This window comes from Dermochelys coriacea, chromosome 3, assembly GCF_009764565.3.
Source record: "Dermochelys coriacea isolate rDerCor1 chromosome 3, rDerCor1.pri.v4, whole genome shotgun sequence".
Taxonomy (NCBI): domain Eukaryota; kingdom Metazoa; phylum Chordata; order Testudines; family Dermochelyidae; genus Dermochelys; species Dermochelys coriacea.
The window spans coordinates 159,814,914-159,837,000 of record NC_050070.1 but is presented as its reverse complement, the minus strand read 5'-3'; the positions used below and the strand labels follow the sequence as shown (position 1 = coordinate 159,837,000).

General features: G+C 43.7%; 1 protein-coding gene across 1 annotated transcript in view; it reads right to left on the bottom strand.

Annotated features, from left to right (window-relative positions):
• The window catches only part of ACBD3 (acyl-CoA binding domain containing 3), a 33,200-nt gene extending 18,625 nt beyond the window's left edge, over positions 1–14,575 (bottom strand). Inside the window, exons 1-4 of the mRNA XM_038397251.2 lie at positions 14,236–14,575; positions 3,151–3,292; positions 2,204–2,344; positions 696–854 (exon numbers count right to left, since the gene is read on the bottom strand). Of these exons, the coding sequence (XP_038253179.1) occupies positions 696–854; positions 2,204–2,344; positions 3,151–3,292; positions 14,236–14,512 (719 nt within the window). The 5' untranslated portion in view covers positions 14,513–14,575. The remainder of the gene's footprint in view (positions 1–695; positions 855–2,203; positions 2,345–3,150; positions 3,293–14,235) is intronic.
• Between the last annotated feature and the right edge of the window lie 7,512 nt (positions 14,576–22,087).

The window sequence follows — 22,087 nt, the reverse complement described above, 5'->3', positions numbered from 1 at the left end:
CAGGAGCTGCAGACACAGCACCCCTGAAAATCAAGCCATGTTAGGGAACAAGGTTTGAAAATTTTGGTGCATGTATGCATAGAATTGAAGTTGAGAAACATGATTATACAGCACCCTCTTGAAAGTTAACAACCTAGGTTCAATTCTCAGTATATACAGGGCCTCAAATCACAATTCAAGTAACCTTTTCATAGGAGCACTCAAACTTTCCTCAACTGTGGGTAGCATTAGCAACTTGCCAAGAACCAGAGGGCTGCAAATTTGCATAACTGCAGCCCATGAAACTACAGAGCCCAGAACGAATCACCCTTCTGCACAGCTGCTTTTTCCCCTTCATTCTCTCAGTTGCATCAGTGGCTCTACAATGTCAAATTAAGAGGACAAGGCATCTATCTTGGGGTTAAATGCTTTATAATGTTTTTAAGGCAAACTAAACAGCGATTTTGCTCAAAATGTAGCACTGCATGCTGGGATCTGCAATGTTTGCAAATTTGCTCCTCTGTAAGCTGCGTAGCTGCAGATCTCATTGTAGAACTCCATATGCCATATCTGATCCACACACAGACTGCTCCTGACCAAGACTTTTGGCATTTGTTTATGGTATAACTATTTCAAAGCGAGCACAGAATGAAAGGCAACTGTTCCAATAGCATGGATAGCAATTTTCTTAAATTTGGTCTATTCCAACAACTCACTTCTGCTGTTCCATCCGGAGCCTCTCCTCCTCTATTCGCCGCCTCTCCTCCTCTTCCCGTCTCAGTCTATCTTCCTCCTCTCGTCTACGTCTCTCTTCTTCCTTTTGTAAACGCTCTCGCTCTTCCTCTTCACGACGCCTCTGTTCCTCCTCTTCCCTCCTGTGACAGCCATTCAATGACACACTTCAGCATCTCCACCATCCTAAATGTAGTTACTTTTACCATTTTGTCATCTGCGGCAAAGTCAAAAGTTACGTCTACATGACTCACTGTACAAGGTACATGGCTTAGGGCTTCTTTTCATATGTATGATAAGGCTTTCGGTATTCAACACACTGCAACACAATACTCTTCCTTTCTAACTTGACAGGCGTAATATCTTTATGAAGATATGGAGAAGACAGACTTGTCTGAGCTTTACTCAGCTGTCAGTTTTGCCATGTGTAAAAATTAGAATCATAAGTTGATGATCACTCTAACCTACTAAGTTTTGTCAGCAAACTATGGTAGAACATGAAGCTAAATGGCTGCAAACTTGAGCTCAGCCACAACCACTCCTCCCTTCCCTATGTTTGTTAATCATAGAATATCAGGGTTGGAAGGGACCTAAGGAGGTCATCTAGTCCAGCCCCCTGCTCAAAGCAGGACCAATCCCCAATTTTTGCCCCAGATCTCTAAATGGCCCCCTCAAGAATTGAACTCAAAACCCTAGGTTAAGCAGGCCAATGCTCAAACCACTGAGCTATCCCAGCCCTAGAAACTACTATGCAGATTCTACTTAACACATGAGCTGGGGGGGGGGGGGGCCCTGCCTGTGCTGACTCCTCTCCTCCACTCTTCCTCCCTCTCCGGAGGTCCCTACCAAGACATCCCACCTGCCACATCCCTCCTCACTGCCACCCTAGGGAGGGATGACACACTGCATCCCTCCTCTCCCCCCTCTCCCTGGAAGCTGGGGGGAGAGAAGAGCCCTAGGCCAGCAGTCCGGGGTGGGGCTCAGGCTGGCCTGGCTGGGGCTCCTCCAGCCTTGGGGGGGTGGAAGGAGAGAGGTAGGGATAGGGCCTCAGGCAGAAGGGGTGGGCCCGGGGGGCTAGCCTCCCCCAAGGGGGCTTTCAGCCGCTGCCTATGCCCACTGGAGACTGGTAGGATAGGAGATTTTAGGAATCTGCTCATTATTTTATATTCTAGTTGTTCAGTGTCAGATAGTGGGAAAGTTATTTTTAGACAAACTCAGTTCCTCAAAGATATTACAAATGTCAGTAGAAATAATAGCCAGGCACTTCTAAGGTACTCTAGAGAGGTTTGGTCTTCTTACCCCCTTCCTTCAAATACTCACTTATCACTGAAATGGTAAAAAGGCTTAAGGAGTGTAACTGGTACAAGGCAATTTGGGAGACGAGCACTGACAAAGGTAAGGGCCTGCAACTGAAACTAGCTGCAGCTTTGCATGCATATGGAGGAACACAGCTCTCTTCCACACACAAAAAAACCCAAAAAAACCGCTTCACCTTTTCTTTTCTTGTTCTTCTCTCTCTATTTTATGGGAGGTGACATAGGTTGAAAAGAGATGACAACACCTATTAAGGAGCTGTACAAATTCTGCCATGGCTTCCTGTTTTGACATGTTTCCAAGGGCTGCCCATTCTTTCCTGAGAAAGAAAAAAAAATAATACACCAGTAAGAGTATATAATGTTAGAAGAACATGCAACTATCTTCTCAAGATAGTGGTCAATTCCCAATCCAACAAACAGAATGAACTCAGGTTGAAATTACAGTCACATTTTGAGCCATGATGCACAAGAGACTTGGAACCAAGCGTGTTTATCTCATAGTAACTAGAAAAAACAGTTTTTCTTCTTACAACTTACATTTCAACCAGAAGACTTCATAGCTGTTTTTCCTCTCTATTCTACAAGGTTTTTTCTGCCCATCCCTCTTTTTAGGGCGTAACATTTATGAAGGGATTTTGTTTAAGTATTGCAAGCAAGTCTCTAACGCACATCATTAAACCTAACTATAACGACACAGTATACTTTGAAAAATCCAAAATTCAGAAAAACTGGAAAGGAGGCATTTGATGCATTATCCCCCTCTTGCTTCTGTTATGTTATGACTGATTATCTTCAACTGGCTAGATTTATACAATTCATCTAAACCACTTCTGTTATAACAGTCACTATTTTGATTAGTTAATGCCCCAAAATCTCATTAGATTCATGAAGAATTAAAGGATGCCAAGTATTCCTGAGTTTCAAGTCTAAACAATTCTATTCTTATATTTGTCTAGTAACTGATATGTCAGGTACACATCTGAAGAACTCCCCCTTCCACCAACTTATTTGCGTTTTCAGACTGTACAATATATTTGTTTTGCTACTCTTGAACCAAGATTATGTTAACTGCATTTCTCTCACCGTCTGTTTGAAATATAGGCCAATGAAAGAGACAAACTACCTCCTATCATTTCCCAGCACATCAAAGAATCCAACTTCAGGGCAAGTGTCCGGATTGTAGGGTCCCAACAGAACCTGCTTGTGTAGTGCCACAAGTTTCAGTTTTTCTTCATATGTTGGATGAAAGGCTTTGCCATCTTTCTCTGCCAAAGCAAAGAGAAGAATTTGGTATTACGATTTATTCATTAAAAGAGAAGCTTACACTAATATGAAAAAGCCTCACAGAATGGATAGGGTAACCTATGCCTGAAGTGTTCTCAATTTTTTGCCCCAGAGGAAATTATCTGCCCCTTGAATTGTTAAATACAAGTCATAAATCCTCTTTGGTCAAAATTAAGCAAATTTGTCCAGAATAGAAACACTCAGCAGCAGCTATTGCAACATAATTATAAAAAGTGTTTTAAATAATGTATCCTAGATTGCATCTTTAGCAAAAATATGGTAATTACCGTATAAATACTTAAGTTATATAGACCAAAATTGTATCATATGGATCTATAATTTTGAAATATTTAAGAGGCTTCTTAATGAGAATTTTTCACAAGTATGCTTCCCAAGTCCCCTGTAATGGCATGGGAAGGCATTTCTGTATAAAGAGCTAAGATTTAAATTTTACATTCCATAGAGTTTTAACACTGTTCTGTGTGTCTTGCTTTATGCCAAGAGCTACAGCAAGGAAGACTGCAGAAAGTAAACAATCACAATTTAAGGGGAAAATCTTGCTTAAGGCAATTAAATTACTCCAACTGCCTTGGCAAAATGTGATACTACTCCACAATTAAGAGACTAGAGGTGACTCAATTAGCAAGGCTTAGACTGAATTAGTTTCAGTGCTGGAGGAGAAACAGCATTACAATTTATATTTACAGTAAATTAAAATTAATTTCAAAAAGTATTCAGATTCTGTATCAATTCTGCATATCACATCTTGATACTGTCTTAGTCCAATTACACGGAACGCTTATTAGTAGAGCCATGCAAATCTGCAGATACCCACTTTATATTCACAAACTATGTTTGTGGATGGATGCAGATACAAATTTTGTATCCATGCATGGTTCTACTTATTAGCAAGAAAAATGCTGCATGGAATATATTTAAAGAAAAAGTGTCAACTAGGACTATCCCAGCATGTTTCACTGGCTGTCAAAACAAAGCAAAGGAACACCCATTATTTAAATTATACTGCTTGCAGAAAAGACTTGTTTCCTGTTACACAAAATAGAATGAATAACCTTTTTCTCTGGTTAGAAAGATTAGTATAAGGGAGCCATTACTGTAGATAACCACAATACAGAACTCAAGTGAAAGGCCTACTGCACTCAAAACCTATGCTTGCTGGTACTGCTTGTACAGTCATGAATTGCAGCCAAAGTACCTACAGGCTGCAGCTGTGAAACTGAAAAGAACGTGCCCAGCTCGGAGCCTGGCTGTCCAAGGCTCCTGGTTCCAAGTTCCCCACCAGGAGCACTGCAGTTGACCGGACTCCAGGTGGTTTCCCCAGTCTCCCGGCTGGGGGGAAGCTGCGCTCCTAGCAGGGAGCTGCGTGAGCTCAGACCCCTGGCTCTCAGCCTCCTAAACTGGCCCTCTTTAGTCAGTGGAAGCGCTCCTGGTGAAGACACACACCATCAACAGAAGGAGGATAGTGCGGACATCAGCCACCGCAGTAATTACTGCAGCAGCTGTAAGTCAGGGGGGCAAACTTTTTGACCTGAGCGCCACATCTGGGTGGGGAATTGTATGCAGGTCCATGAATGTAGGGCTGAAGCAGGGGGTTGGAGTGCAGGAGGGGGCTCAGGGCAGGGATTTGGAGTGAGGGGGGCAGGAGGGATGCAGGCTCCAGCCCGGTGCTGCTTACCTCGAGCGGCTCCAGAGTGGCAGCGGCACGCAGCGGGGCTAAGGCAGGTTCTCTGCCTGCCCTGGCCCTGCACCTCTCTTGTCAGTGGCCAGCATGTCCAGCAGTGGCTCCTGGGGGTGGGGTGGGGCAGGCGGTTCCACCTCACACTGCCCTTGCCTGCGGTTACCAGCCCCGAAGCTCCCATTGGTCGCTGTTCCCCGTTCCTGGTCAATGGGAGCTGCAGAGGGCAATGCCTGCAGGTGAGGGCAGCGCACAGAGTCCTCTGGCTCCCCCTCCCCCAGGGACATAGTGCTGGCCACTTCCGAGAGTGGCACGGGGCCAAGGCAGACAGAGAGCCTGTCTTAGCCCTGCTGCACCACGGGGCTAGCAATCCCGCAGGCCACACTGAAAACCGTGACTGGCCAGATCTGACTCGCGGACCATAGTTTGCCCTCCCCTGCTGTAAAATCAACTTAACCTAGGTTGATTTAAGATTATAGTGTAGACATGGCCACAGTTTCAAATCAGTTCAGACAGTTACTCTGAAATTGTTTTTTTCTTATATAAACATAAATGAGAGCCATGGCTAATATACCACTGTGATAGACAACACTGTAAGAACCTAGGAAAAACAGAAGTTAAATGTTAAGTCCAGCTATCTGGTTTTAATTGTAATTATCCACCAGATAATTTCTGAAAATAGCTCTTGGTCTATGGATCATTTGGGAGCACTTTATTGCAACTATTTGAATATTAAATTAGATAAAATACAGCTGACTCTTAAAAACAGGTTTCCAGTGTGAATACTCACGTTGAAAATGCTATTTATATACAAAAATGATCAGAAAATCCAAGCTAATCCAAATGGAGATGACTGTCCTTGGTCATGGTAGGGACAAGGGCACTAAAACAACATTATGTCTAGCTTTATATGCAAAGTACACTTTCAGATTACTAAACCAACACAGACAAATCTAACAATGGGGAACTGTGTACCTGTAATTCTTCATTGTTGGATGCTGTAGCATAGACAGTGTGTGGATATTTTTACCACATGTTGTCTAACCCTGCCCTTAGAATTAGTATCTGAGCCCAGCTCAAAGCAGGGTTAGTAAAGCCTATTTCTACCAGCAGTTGAGAATTACAGATCTACATTTTCCCAATGTAAATAAGCTCTCTGATGACCAAGCTTCAAATATGAAGTGAAGTTGAAATCTGTATTGACAAAGAAACTTCCTCAAGAGAGAAAAATAAAAAGCTAAATGAAAAAAAGGATCAGACAACTTTAAGATTAAGAGATTTGGGGGGCAGGGGGGGGAATTCAGTGGCTTGTTCATAATATAAATGGGAGTATTTAGCTAATGGTATTCTTTGAGTCAGTCAAGAGACCCTGAGCTTCTAGGTTACATGCTAGCTATTTCTTGTTTTAATCACGTTTGTGCTCCAAGCTCTAACCACCCATCATACTTAGGCTTTGTTTACACTGCAGAGTTTTGTTGGCAAAAGGTAGCTTTTGGTAGCAAAACAGTGGCGGTGCACACACTGCAATCCCATTTTTGGTGACAAAATAAAACCAGTTTGACGGGTAGCACTTCTTGCACAAAAGTATTATCGACAAAGTGCCAGTGTAGATACTGCCGTTCGTTATATTGACATAACTAGCCTCCCCGCACAGTATCCCACAATGCCCACTGTGACTGCTCTGCTCACTGTTTTGAACTCAGCTACTCTGCAGGCATGCACCCCTCCCCTTTCAAAGCTCCAGAAAGCGTTGACATTCCTCAGCCTGGAGAGCTCACAGAGCTGCTGAGGAGGCTGTGGGAGAACTCAGAAGGAATCACAGAACCCTTAATGTGGAATAGGCAGGCAGAGCAGACTGCTGTGCTGAGCTGGGGGGCTGACCTGGAAGGGTGTTCCCCTCCCCCAGGATTGGTTGTTCAGGCTGCTGTCTGAACATAAAGAGACAGCATGCCAACCCTCTCCCCCAACACACACAAACTGTGTCTCTCACATATATATATTCCACCCCAAAAACACACACACACACACACTCCCTCCCCCCACATACACTTCAGTTGAAAATCAGCTGGTAATCTAGTAGGATGCCCATGGAACAATGGGATTGAGAAACCTGCAACATGTGATGCTATACCTGCCCCATGAGGCATTGCAAACCCTTCCCAAAGCACCCTGTAGCCAGATGCACAGTTGGATAGCTACCCACAGTGCATTGCTCTCCATGTCAACACAAGAGCTGCTACTGTGGATGCGTTCTGCTAACACAAGGAGCATAGTACTGATGTGCTCTGCGGACACAAGGAGCACTTGACAAAAGTGATGCCATTTTTATTAGATAAAACTCTACAGTGTAGACAAGGCCTTAGAACCTTAACAGTTAAACCGTATCAGAAGATGAAATAGAGTAGCTGAAACTGTCTGCACCAGAGTGCATGGAAAAAGCTACAGTCCTCTGAGTCTTGCCAAATAGGCTCTTCAGTGCCAGGCTCGTTAAGCGTCCACGAGTCATAAGCCTTTGACAGCCCTGAATATAATTACTGGACATCTCTACATGGTAAAATGAGGCTTTTGTTTCAATTTAATATATATTTAGTGCTTCTGAATGGTCCCAGAACAACACTGGATAATGCGTTCTATTTATCCAGAGGAGGTATGTACCGAAGTCAGCAACACTACAAGCTTCCCCATTCATTTCCATTGATATACCCCAACTATAACCTAGGAGAACCACTCCAAGGATGGCAGAAGGATATGGTGATCTTTGTCTACCCTGTCCACTACAACCCAACAACTACTCAGACTACTCAAGCTCCAGACATTAGCAACTTTCAGTCACTAACAACGTGGACTGGACTTAACTGATGATTAAGAAGTAAAAGCTCTGTGTAACTGGCCATTACCAATCCCCTAGCCATCCAATCCTCCATACAGCTTTTCTTTATTCTGTTAGCATCTTGATTAAGTGATAACACGCTAGAAATCCACTGAACACTCAAAAAGTTGTCCATTGAGACAACTCTTCAAAACAGGTTAGTCTCTATGCTAAAGTTAAAGCCAGGCCTATTAACAATGCACTTAAGACTGTTTAATATTAGTCTGCAAGTATGACACAACCAAGAGAAAGATTAAACCATTCAAATGAGCTAGAAACGGAAAGCAGTTGAAGGTGCAAGGCACACAGACAACTGTCTCCCTTATAATCACAAAAAATTTAATTTACTGTCTCATTATTGTCAAATAGTATATCTAAAATGGAATATATGCTGGCAAATTAAGACTCGAGAGAATGCAATTAAATATGCTAAAAAGAAAGGAGTATTAGTGTATTGCTTATATAAAATAAATAGTATTGCTTTCCATTTTATAACCATATTTTATAGCCATATTTAAAGTCATTTTACAACTTTAAATATTGAAAATTCTTCACCAAGAAACAGTGCACAATATACTCATAACAATCCCTCTCAGGCTTCTGTTCAATTACTGCATCCATTCTAAGGGAAGGAGTCCCATGGGACACAGTTAATTCTGAGTTTTTAGAACCGCCTCAAAAATGTGTTTTTCGTTTGGTGTTTTTTGGAAGTGACAAACCAAAATATTACAAGAATGACTAAAAACCTAATTACTGTCTAATCTATGTACAGTTATTAGCACTCACCCTTACAGAGTATGTTGACGAGGCAAGAAAAGTAGAAATAAAAATCTCAGTTAGGGAAAGTTACTCAAACAAGTCCTTATGCTCAGAGGGCATATCAAAAAGGCCTAGGACCATTCTGATCACATCTGTAGATCTCTAGAGCAGATAACACTTTTCAAATGCCAGAGAACAAGAATGTACCCACAAAACTCATTGGCGGGACAATTCAGCCATTTCTAGTAACCAATTGCTATATGCCAAGCAACAGAAGAGACCAGGTCATACTTCCTGTCTGAAGCCTTTGTGCAAGTCTGAGGGCAGAGATAGAACTTCCTTTAGCATGATTTGAGGGGGAATAGACAGTTGTGGTCAGATGAAATAAAGAAACAGGATTTGGCCATGTCTACTGCATGGTTGCTACAGCGGCAGAACAAAAGTGCTGCAGCTGTGCTGCTGCAACACCCATTGTGTAGGTGCTTCCTACAGCGACAGGAGGGGTTTCTCATACTCAAGCAATGTAGCTAGTTGATCAAATTTTTAAGTGCAGACTAGGCCTTAGGATACCACTGTAGCTTCCCAGTAGTAAAATGAGTACTGTTTCTTTATGCATTGATGGTGCTGCACAGCTGATCATTTCTGGACAGATAACAAGTCTCTTCCTCAAACTGGTGTATACTGAAGGTTGGGGAGAAAATATGGACATTTCAGGCAGAGAGATTTCCATCCATAAGGCCAAGTCTACATTAGAAAAGGTTACAGTTAAGAAAAGGTACAGTTACCTGGAAAACCTCTTAGCATATGTACAGCTTACCCTGGCAAAAAAGACCTTTTGCCTTTTCCTGATATAGCTTGTATCAGTGGTTCCCAAACCTTTTTCCACCAAGGTCCCCTTTGGCACCTATATATCCTGAATCCCTTTCATTTCCTAAAACAACTTGAAATGTACGTATATTAGCTAGGCTTATTATGACACTCATACACATGCACAAACACAGTTGAGTTCAGTGGTCTCAGGATTCCCTGGGCTCAATTCCTATCTCCACCACAGAGTCCTGAAACCCTACATCACTTGATCTGTATTTCTGTTTCCCCTAAATGGTTTCCCCTATTACTTTCCTATCTTGTAGAAGTGTTGAGTCTTGACATCTATGGCAGAAAAAGTCTAAGCCCTCAAAGAGGGGTGTAATATCCTGAATGCACAAAGGTAGTACTACTGGAATACTCCCACAAGCATGACCACTCATGCCTAGTGCATGAGAGGTCATGCAATGTACAGGATGCCATTTTGAGAATAAAATGGCATCCTTCATATAGCAAAAGTGCCAGAATGCCATTCTGTTATGTTCTGGGCCTGGCTCAAAGTACAGACCCCTATATAACAATGGATCACCAGAGATTCAGGGATCCCACTTTGGGAACCAACGGCTTAAGGAGTTTAGTGAGTGAAATAAGTTACACCGACAGAAGCATTTTCATGCTAGTATAACTGTGTCCATGCTAAGGCTTTTGCCAGTACAGAGGTGTCTCAAAACCCTCACACTCCTAACTAACATTGCTATACCAACAAAGGTTTTGAGCAGAGACCTGGCCTAAGAATATGGAATATTCTCTTAACGAAAGTGATGGAAGCCCCAACACTGGAGTCATTTTAAAGCAGAGTGCACAAAGCAGTACAATATACAGCAGTAATGCAGGGAACAATTTTGCCAGTAACAGGGGAGATGGAAAAGGGATTATATCTAGACCATCTCTAATGTCTCTCTTTGGTAGAGAGTAAACAAAATCTTTAATATTTTAAGCCTTACCACTCTTAATTTAATTATATACCATCACATCACAAATAAAGGTAGAGTTCTTTGATCTATATAAACACACAATAATGAAAAATCTTGGCAATCACAATAAGTTGTTACCCAATTGGTACATCTGCACTGCAGCATGGAGCTATAGTTCCCAGCTCAGATAGACTAAGGCCTAGTCTACTTTACAGACCTATAGTGGTATAACTACATTGCCAAGGGATCTGAAAAATCCACAACCGAGTGACTTAGTTATACCAACCTAACCCACCATCAACATGGCTACCACCTTTCAGGGAGTTGGATTAACTATGCCAACAGGAGAGCACTCTCCCACCATCTGAGAGCTTCTTCATTGAAGTGCTACAGCAGAGCAGCTGCAGCTTATTAACTGGCCTAACACACTAGCTCTGATCAAGCGAATGCTCTAAAAACAGCAGTCTGATCATGGTAACATGGGTGGCTACCAGATTACAATCTTGTCTGAGATCTTAGACATGTACCGAGGTGGCTTGCCAAACTGCCACCACCCATTCTGCTGGGACCACATTGCTATTTTTAGCACACTACCATGATCAGTACTAGCACAAGTACGTCAGTCTGAGCTGGGAAATTACACCTTCCAGTGCAGTGCAGATGTACCCTAGAGTTTTTTTGATCAAAATGAAATTTTATGGAAAGAAGAATCAAAGACTGCAGGGTTAGCTAGTCATATGTACCAGAAATGTACATCCAGGAGCAACACTTGGATAAGTAATTTCCTATTCTCTAGGGTTACTTATTTTTTGGCCTCCTGTGGCAACCTCCCTGGTATTCCAACTTATGCCCTGTCCAGACCAATATCTGTATCAGTGCCATCAAGAGTAGCAATTCATGACACAAGGTTGCCCTTACTTGCTTTGTGTTGGGTGTGTGGACAGTGAGCATCATGGGCTGCAATGTTTAATCATCAAGTCTTCAGAGAGGGATAGAAGATTTTTTCCCTAACAGTTCAACATTCATGAAAACTGCTACACTAACAGCCAAAGTCTTCTCTCCATCAACATAGTATAGCTTTTGTAGAGGTAGAGGGATCACAAGCAACACAGGCTTCCTAACATTAGCCTTCCAGCAAGCCTCAATTCTGACCTGAAGCAACAGCTTGTGCATTCACTCATTAGCCTCTCTTCTGAGGCTATCAATAAATGGTGCCAATGCAAAAATGTGTTTTACAATGTGGATACCTAAGCCATTGGGAATGGGACCAAGACAAATGCATTTCAGACATTCCATAGTCACCATCCTACTTCATATCTGAATCATTGACCTGAACGAGAGTCTCTCTAGCCAATTACTAATACTAATAACTGAAGCACAAGTGGAAAAGTTGACTGAAATAGTTTTAAATTGATGCATTCCACTTGGTGATTTAAAATGTATGCTTGTTCACAATGTCTGATTTTACAGTACATCTTTTGGGGGAAATGTAGAGTAATAAAACATAGTCAAGAATGAAAGGCAAAGATAAGGTACCTTCCATACGTAAGTTTCAAAGTACTTTAAAAAGTGCTCAACAAGCCACACAAGAAGCCTATTAAGTATTATACCCATTTTAACAGATGGAAACAAGGCAAAGATTACATGACATGTCCCAAATGACACAGAGTGAGACTCAGGAATAGAACCCAGGAGTCCTGATTCCCAATTCATGAAAACTTACCGTTCGATAAAAACTGTTTGCCTCTCATATTTTAAAGAATTAAGAAAATGCCTCTAACTTGTTATTTTATTAAGAAAAAGAAAAACACTGCAGAGTTACATCTCCTTCTCCAGGTCAGACTGAGGGTATGTCTACACTTAAAACACTACAGCCGTATAGCTGCAGCAGTGCTTCAGTGCAGCACACACTACCTACACTGATGGAAGGGGTTCACCCATCGCTGCAGGTACCTAGCACTATCTACCAGTGGGGTTAGGTCAGCATAGCTACATATTGGGGTTTGGATTTTTCACACCCCGAGAGACCTAGTATGCTGATGCAAGTTCCCACTGTAGACCAGCCCTAAGGCAATACACTGCCCAGAACACAGGCCCCTAGAAGAGATGCATGAGAATCAGCGATAAAGCTCCAGGATGAAGACTGTATTCAACAACTTAATTCCTTTGGCACAATGGAACTTGTACAATAAGGTTAGAGCTTATCTGTCCAGAAGACAGAGCTTTCTTGGGAGCTAGCTTGAGACTGTGAACTCACACAGGACCTAAGGACCTCCACAAACTTCACCACCATCCACTCTATGTGCAAGAAGTACTTCTTTGATCTTAAAAAGAAAAGGAGTACTTGTGGCACCTCAGCAACTAAAATTTGAGCATAAGCTTTCAAATAAATGTGTTAGTCTCTAAGGTGTCACAAGTACTCCTTTTCTTTTTGCAGATACAGACTAACACAGCTGCTACTCTGAAACCTGTCTTTGACCTTGCCTTCTGTAACATACAGTACCATTTTACTAAAAACTACAAAACGCTCCACTGCACACACCTCCCCTAGGGAGAGGATGAAAGAACAAACATGGGACAGATGTTTGTCACATTGATTAATGCACTACTGGAAGGCACTCAGATACTATGGTGATGAGCATGATATAAAGAACTTGTGCAGAACGAAATTCTTCCCCAGGATCAGCATAAGATAGAACCTCCCCCCTGGGAGCAATAAAGATGGCAACAGGGATCTCATCTCCCTCCTCCAGAAAGGCAGAGGTGGCATCGAGGATCCCCCAGTACTTACCCAAAAAGATAAAGTATGGCTGTGCTAACACAGTTATTTCCTGGAACAACGTTCACAGGACTCCCAGAGTAGTGAGCCTTTGAGTTAACACCCCTTTGAGATGCATAGGGCAGTTCAAAACCCTCAAAGTAATTGTTTGGCTGTCTGCAAACTCAAGCAGCCATCACTGAAATCGTGATGGTCAGTCCACATTTTCAAGGCTCTCTTTGCATCATGCAGGTGAGAAACAAAGTTAAAACTTAAATTCCAATACAATCACATGACCCCAGGAGCTGGAGCCCTAAATATGAGCCAGTAGTACCTGTTATCTTAATCCAGTACTGCTTTTTCCCCTAACATACAGAGAAATTTGCCGCTACAATTTCATTTTAAACATTAAACAAACAAAAAAAAAAACAGTAAAAAAACGACTCTGCATTTTAGAACTGTTTGAAATTATCAAGTAAATCCCGATTGGTACAATCCTTGTTAACATAAATTTAGTACTATAGCCTAACCTCTGTCCTTCTCTAGCGTTATAATATTTACAGTGGTAACCTGGGGTGGTAGGAATAGGGTTGACAAGGACACACTCACAGATCCTATTGCCGCTCATTTTCTTTTAAGTCCGTAGCTAAGTGAGACAGCTGCCCGCCCCCGCTGGGCTCCTCGCTGTCTCCGTGACCCACCGGCCCAGCCCCGGTCCGCACCAGAAGGGCCGCGGCCTTCACCGCGCTGCGGCCGGGGGCTGAGGAGGGATCCCCCGTGGTTCTGGGCTAAGCTGCGAGCAAAGGCTCCGAGTCCGAGACAAGCTGCGGCCGCGGCTCCGCTCGCCCCAACCAGGACGCGGCCGGCGCCGCCTGCGCCCTGCTCGGAGGGGTTCGCAGCCCGTGGGGGCGCGGAGCGAGCTCGTTCGCCGCTCCCCGGGGCGGCCGGGGGCAAACCCGGAGACACCCGGGGGGAGGCGGCAGGGCTTGGGGACACCCCGCGCCCTCGGGGCGGGACAGGGGCCCAGGAGGCCGGGCGCGGCCGGGAGTGGGGTCAGTCACCTTTGAAGAAGCGCAGTGCCAGGCCGTACAGCTCCTCCAGGCCGAACCCCCAGCGCCGCTCCGGGCCCAGCGCCGCCGCCGCCGCCTCTTCCGCGTCCCCGCCGGCCGCCTCCGGGAGCCCGGGGCCCGGCCGGCTCCACCCCCCCGCGCTCACGGCCTGGGGCTCCGGCTGCCCGTCCCCGGGCCGCTCCTCGGAGTCGGGGCTCAGGGTCAGCCCGTCTATGGAGACCTCGAGTCGCTCCGAGCTCAGCGCCGCCGCCACCGCCGCCGCCGCCATCCTCCCTCAGCCTCCGGCTCGGCTCGGCTCGGCTGGGGCGGGGCGGCCACGTCGCGACTTCCGGTGCCCTCCGACCCGGAACTTCCGGCACCAGCGCGGAGCTGCCCCGGCCCCTCCCCCCGGCGGGAGGCGTCGAGAGCCCTGGGGGGAGTTCGCGGCCGCTGATGCTTCCGCTCAGCTCTCGAAAGCTGCCTTAGGGCTCTTGCCCCCCCCCCGCTCTTTGACCCTTCTCCCGTGGCACCGTAACTCTGCGCTCTCCCTTTCATTGAGCGAATGGGGGGACCGATTCCTTTATTTGCAAGTACCGCTGAGCAGTGTATACCCTGTGCTTTGCGGCTCTTGTCGATGGCTAATAGGTTAGTTGGGCGATACAATGGAGTGCAATACAGCAGTGCCGTTTTCAGGCTTTCTGATCGGCCACATTTTTGTGCTTGATTCACGGGGTTTGTGTAGCGTGTTTCATAAATATTGTATTAGGCGGCAGCTGCATGGCTTAATCTTTCTAAAAATTAAGCTAAGAAAGTTTCAGAGCAGCAGCCGTGTGAGTCTGTGTTCGCAAAAAGAAAAGGAGGACTTGTGGCACCTTAGAGAATGGGTGAGTCATTACACAATGTAAAACTATTTCCCCATGTTTCAGAGTAGCAGCCGTGTTAGTCTGTAATCGCAAAAAGAAAAAGGAGGACTTGTGGCACCTTAGAGACTAACAAATTTATTAGCGCATAAGCTTTCGTGAGCTACAGCTCACTTCATCGGATGCATTGCAATGCAGCATTGCAATGCATCCGATGAAGTGAGCTGTAGCTCACGAAAGCTTATGCTCTAATAAATTTGTTAGGCTCTAAGGTGCCGCAAGTATTTCCCCATGGTATTTCTCCCCCCCACCCCACCCCCCACTGTTCCTCTGATATTCTTGTTAACTGCTGGAATTAGCCTACCTTGCTTGTCACCATGAAAGGTTTTCCTCCTTTCCCCCCCCTGCTGCTGGTGATGGCATATCTTAAGTGATCACTCTCCTTATAGTGTGTATGATAAACCCATTGTTTCATGTTCTCTGTGTGTGTGTATATAAATCTCTCCTCTGTTTTTTCCACCAAATGCATCCGATCAAGTGAGCTGTAACTCACGAAAGCTTATGCTCTAATAAATTTGTTAGTCTCTAAGGTGCCACAAGTACTCCTTTTCTTTTTAAGAAAGTTTGAATTCCTTAGTCTAAGACACATCCTCGCTGCAAAAGGAACTGAATTTGTGACTGGACCTGTCAGGTTTGCCATGTTTTACTCAAATGGAAGGAAATACTTATTTGCATTCTAAGATACGTTTGCAAAAAGTAAAGGAGAACTTGTGGCACCTTGGAGACTAAAATTTATTAGAGCATAAGCTTTCGTGAGCTACAGCGCACTTCATCGGAAGTGAGCTGTAGCTCACGAAAGCTTATGCGCAAATAAATTTGTTAGTCTCTAAGGTGCCACAAGTCCTCCTTTTCTTTTTGCGAATACAGACTAACACGGCTGCTACTCTGAAACCTAAAATAAGTTTGTTTCCTTGCTCATTTTGGCCTTGTTTACGTTAGGGGAAAAAGTTGTGTTCTTACTTCACTGTTAGTTAAAGATAAAATCCTAGTGAAGATAAAGCAGTTTGTAGTTTTCCCATGTTAGGAGGTCAAGGTAAAGACAAAGAAAGTCTAGTTTTTACCTGGACCTGCCTCCTCATTAAAAGAACACACTGCCTTTCTTCAGTAGGATTTTATCTTGGGTTAGCTGACATGCGGGGGAAAAATCCTTTTTTCCTAGTGAAAATGCACCCTTGTGTCTCCTTTCTGCAATTTTTAGTAGTTTGTGGACCTCCAACTATCTACTGAGTGTTTACTGGTCACATTGGGTTAACTCCCCTTTGTTTCAAACTGCTAAATTACATTAAAGAGAGTAAAAGTACATCGGAGAATTGTTAATGTTACACTTCCATGTTAATTTTCCACTGAATGCATCCGATGAAGTGAGCTGTAGCTCACGAAAGCTTATGCTCAAATAAATTTGTTAGTCTCTAATGTGCCACAAGTACTCCTTTTCTTTTTCCGTGCTAATGTTACTCTTCCATGTGAGCAATTGCTGTCAGTGACTCAGGGGTGCTATGCAATTGCAACTATGTGACCAGGTGATCTGCCCAACTATAAAGAGAAGGAGAAGTGCAATATGGTCCATGCAATATGGTATTAAACTGCAGGTTCACATTATAAAAGAGTTTAGGAATCTACTGGCAGTAGAAAATTGGTGAGAAGATTCTCCAAAGGTGAATTTTTCAAATTGTGGACATGCACATTTTTTGCTAAAAACCAAAATTCTAATAGTTACGTTACACTCATCCAGTCAGGAAATAGAAACCTGTCCGGAGAGCTATGTATCCAGTCAACCATAGCTAATACAACTCAAATTTCATATATCAAACACTTACAATTAATAAATGTTTGCCACAAATATTTGACTAAATAATTCCAAATAGTTTATACATTTGAGGAAATGATTAGCAATTGGTGGCTAATTCACAAATAGCATAAAAAGGCTACATCCACCAAATACATTATACATTCAGCTCTAGTAATCACTGATCCTGGAGGGGAAAAGAAATGCAGAAGAGATTAGAGTCCCTGAGAGATCTGGGGGCAACAGCAGGGGCATCCATAGAAAAGCACAGTCCTGGAAACTCAAGATGTAACACAAAAAAATCAAGTGATTTAATTATGTAAACAGAGATAATAGATAACAAAGGCTCACTAGGTGCTTAATATCAAGGGACCAGCCCATCTTCCATCCCAAGATCCCATCAAATACCTTCATATAAGACTGCCTCACTCGATCAAATGACTCTCCTGACCGTGGGATTGGGGGAAAGCAGAAGAAAGCGCTGTATTTAAAGGTAAAAGGCCCCTCCTCCTAAGGCAGTCATAGTGAACACCCTGGTTTCTCCATCAGTCTGTACCTTCCTACCAGGAAGGTGGTCAGGTTCCACCCATCCAACAATTTCTAACAGAGGAGGAGTCTAGACTTCCTCTTACCCCATAATAAGTGACATGAAGTACTCATGTAATTTAATATGTCAGCTCTGCTAGAGCAAACTAGCGAAGTATTTTTACGTTGCCAACCCTCCAGGATTGGTCTGGAGTCTCCCAGAATCGGCATCAATCTTCCAAAAACAAAAGGAGTACTTGTGGCACCTTAGAGACTAACAAATTTATTTGAGCATAAGCTTTCGTGAGCTACAGCTCGCTTCATCGGATGCATCTGATGAAGCGAGCTGTAGCTCACGAAAGCTTATGCTCAGATAAATTTGTTAGTCTCTAAGGTGCCACAAGTACTCCTTTTCTTTTTGCGAATACAGACTAACATGGCTGCTACTCTCAAACCTGTCATCAATCTCCCAGTGACTATTGAAAGCAATCCAGGAGATTTTAATGGGATATTTTAAGAAAATAACATTATATCATATGGGGGGGAGGGGAATCTCCTGGAATAGCTTCAGTCAGACTTGGCAACTCTAAGTATTTTTATTATGTCAAGTGCACATCTCTGAACAGCCAGCCCCTTTTGCAGGCTCAGAACAGTAAGATGTTGAGACAGTCAGTCATTCACAGGGGAAATCGGATGATCAGCTGCTATGGCACAGTCATTTGTCCCAGCCTTAGTAAATCGGACAGACATGAACACAATGTTCCTAGCAGCACTGGACTTATGCCAGGCCCGAGCTCTAGTAACGCAAGAAGGAAACCCTAGACTAGTACCTTTTATTAGAAAGATTAAACTGAATGAGAGTGTCCCTGGCCAATCAGAGTGCCCTCTTTCCCCTCCCTCACTTCCTTATGATAGAAGCTCAAACTAAATGAAAGGGTGGAGTTCTATTAAGTCTGGCAGTTAAATTTCATACTTGGGTGGTGGCAGAATTTACCTTCTTCCAGCGCATGAAGGTTCTGTCCCTTCCTATAGGATATTTCTGTTTTTCTTTGTTTCTTTTTTGTTTTGTTTGTTTGTTCCTGAGGGTTATGCTATCTGGCACAATCTAGACTAGGAAGATTTCAGAGTAGCAGCCGTGTTAGTCTGTATTCGCAAAAAGAAAAGGAGTATTTGTGGCATCTTAGAGACTAACAACTAACTAACTAGGAAGAGGAGCCTAAGGTCTTAGACCTTTTATCGTCTGAATTTGATGTGCCCCTTCCCCGCAGTAAATAGGTCCCAACTATACTGTAAAATCAACAATGTTGACTATTACAATATGGCAGGCTCCCAAGACTATTAAAGATGCAAAACAAAGACAAATTGAGTTTGTGCCTAAGCTACTTTATTGTGTATAAACAATAGTTGTTTTAAGTATTTTTTTCCACTTTTTTAAAGAAGAAATTTAGATTTTTCCCACTTTGAAAGACTATCATAGGAAAGATTTCAGCTACTGGAAAACTGCTAGGATTATGACATCACAGCACCAAAGAAGTGAAACTTGATTGAGAGGAATTTAAATCTCTGTTTTTCATGAACACCCATTTAATTCAATAGCCCTACAAATCTTGGGGAGAAAAATAAATCTGTTAAAGATGCAGCATCTCTTACTTTTCAATTAAGGCTGAGAGAATTCCTAATCCACATCTCTGAAACCTCCAACAAGTTCTAATGCAAAACTGGGAAAGACCAGATTCAATAATTCTGATTTTTCTAAGGTATAAAATAAGCTGCAGCAGGGGGAGAAACAAAGTGGGGGGGGGGGACTTCTAAATAGAAGCATAAAAAATGCAAACCCTCATTTCTTTTCATTTGCATGGTTTAGTCTTGCACTGTACATGAGATCAAAGAGTATTTTTAATAGTGTATCTGCATCACACTGCATCTTTGGAGTCTGCAAGGCTGTACTACAGATCAGAAACATAATTAAAACATAGTTCAATCCCTTCTGGGTTTGAGGGAGAAAATTCAAGCAAAAAATTCCCACTCGTGCAGCTATTTTGGTGGTAGCACTGTTCACAATCCTACTGTTGTCCAGCTAATGTAGTCACTTAGACCAATGCAAAATGAGTGTAAAGCACTACCAGATAAGCATTTTACACCCACTTTCTAGGGTTACCATATTTCAGGTTCCTCAAAAGAGGACAGTATGGGAGGAGGGAAGCTGAAGGGGAGAGGGGGGAGCTGGAGGGGATACCTGCAACAGGGGTACTCACTGGAGGTGGGGGGCAGTGTCATTCCCTGTCATAGTGGCAGGGCAGCTAGTGCAAGCCCAGGATGCAGTAGCAGCCACCCGTCAGCATCTACCTGAGGGATCCCCTCCCCAGGGCTGGGAGCTGGGGCCTGGGTGGGTGGGATCCTGCAGCTGTAGCTTCAGGAGAATGGGCCAATCAGCTGCCAATTCAGGAGAGGGACTAATCGGGAAGCAGACCCAGAGGGGCTCTTTCTGAGCTGCAGCGACTGCTCTGCAGAAATCCAAGACATTTTCTGTTACTTGAAAAATCTGCCTGGACGGAGGCTCAAAAAAGAGGCAATGTCTAGGAAAACCCAGACATATGGTAACCCTATCATTTTGCCCTTGTGAAAATGGTCTCACAAGGTGCAGAAGAAACCATCGTTATGTAGATGACTTTCAGGCTCTGGCAACAGTTTTCAATACCACATCCATTAACACAGACAGATGGGGTAAATTAACACAGTGCAGCACGTGGCTGCTGGAGCTGGAGAACTGTCTACACTAAGGCCTTTCTTAAAAGAACCCTAGTGTAGACAACGTTACAACAGTAGAAAAATGCCTATTTTTTCATGTGTATATATACCTGCCTACTGTATTTTCCACTCCATGCATCTGATGAAGTGGGTTTTAGCCCACGAAAGCTTACGCCCCAATAAATTTGTTAGTCTCTAAGGTGCCACAAGTACTCCTCGTTGTTTATACCAGTATAGTTTAGTCTGCTTCGGCCACGTGAAATAAGCTCTACACTGGCTTTTGCTGGCATAACTAAGTCAGTAAACAACCACACCTCTTATTGACATAGTCATTTTGATAAAACTTTCCTATGGCCTGATCTATGCTAAAAACTTGGCCAGTTTAACTAAGTAAGTTAGGGGTGTGAAAAATCCACACTCCGAGCAATATTGTTAAACCAATTGAAGTCTCCATGGAGACAGCACTAGTTTGACTGAAGTTCTTCCGTTTACCCTAGCTACTACCTGTTGGGGAGGTGGATTATCTTATGCTGACAGAAGAACCCTTCCCGCCAGTGTACGTAGTAGTGTTTGCAATGAATTACTTCAGTGGCACAGCTGCAGCGGGGAAGCTGTGCCACTGTAGCGTTTAGCGTAGACAAGCCCTATGTTGCTGCTACTGGTGGGAAGTTTGCTAAATAGTACAAGATCAAACAATGTTTTAACCACATTGGGACACTCCCGTAAGGCAACCAGCTCCTCTGATAGAGTTGACTTTACAGAGTAGAGGGTACTACCATGAATATTGTTAGCAAATGCATGGTTTGGCTATCTGTCCCAGAAACAACTCTGTGAATCTATAGCCAGGGAAATGGTCTCCACTCTTGAAGGGTTTAGCTCCTATAGTTGCTGATTTGAGACACATTTGTGCTGGCTCAGGGTTAGCTTGAGAAGGGGCGTGACACCTCCACTTGTTTTCATTGACTAAACCTGAATTTCATGTTTGTGCCCTGAAAGACCTGAACAAAGGGCTCCGGTCATAACTTGAGGAAGAGTGGGGACTGTATGGCAGGGTTTTTACAGCATCCATTAACAGGATTTGAAAAGGGCTGTCAAGAGAACAACTAAGGTGGCTTTGCTGGGACAACACTACTGTAATCTCCTCCATGGTAAATGTGTTACCAGATGTGCCTGTTACTTCGGGGTATGTTCATTTATTAGGGTTATTCTTCGGGGGGGGGGTTTCTGTAATTCTATTAATGTACTGCTCATGTCACTTGTGTGTTATATGGAGTTCTACTCCTTCCTTCTGCAAGTCCCCTCCCAGTGGAGCTATTCTGCAGGACCTAGGTTTCCCAGGACTGGGTTTCTCCAGCCCTAGAACCAGATGAACATGCGCACACACACTAACAGAGCAAGTCTGACCAGACCGAGTCAATCAGCACTCTCAAGCAGACCCCCTTATATGTCCCTGTACTCAATGGGCTGTGTCAAGCAGCACTTTCAAGCTGTCACCCTTATGTGCCACAGGTTTAACATGTCCCGATCCCCACTTTCATGTCACAATTGTACTGGTAGTAACCCACTTGATGAGCAAATCCCACAATATTTTGGGCACTGCAGGGATCTTTAGCTTAGGTAAAAGAAGCGTTGCTGCAGAGTAAATGGCGGGGGGGGGGGGGAGCTAAAAACACAAGAGTAAAGTTCAGAGAGAGAGAAGCAACCAGCTTAACCATAAAAGTTATTTATTGAATACTTGTGATAACTACATAAGGAGAGCTTAAACCAACATAACAGTTACATTATTAAAGGTTAATACCTGAGGTAGAAAAGAAAACAGAGAGAGAGAAGAGAGAGAGGGATCTCACCCACTCCATGGAGCTTGAACTGGTTGGGGTTCCCAGGT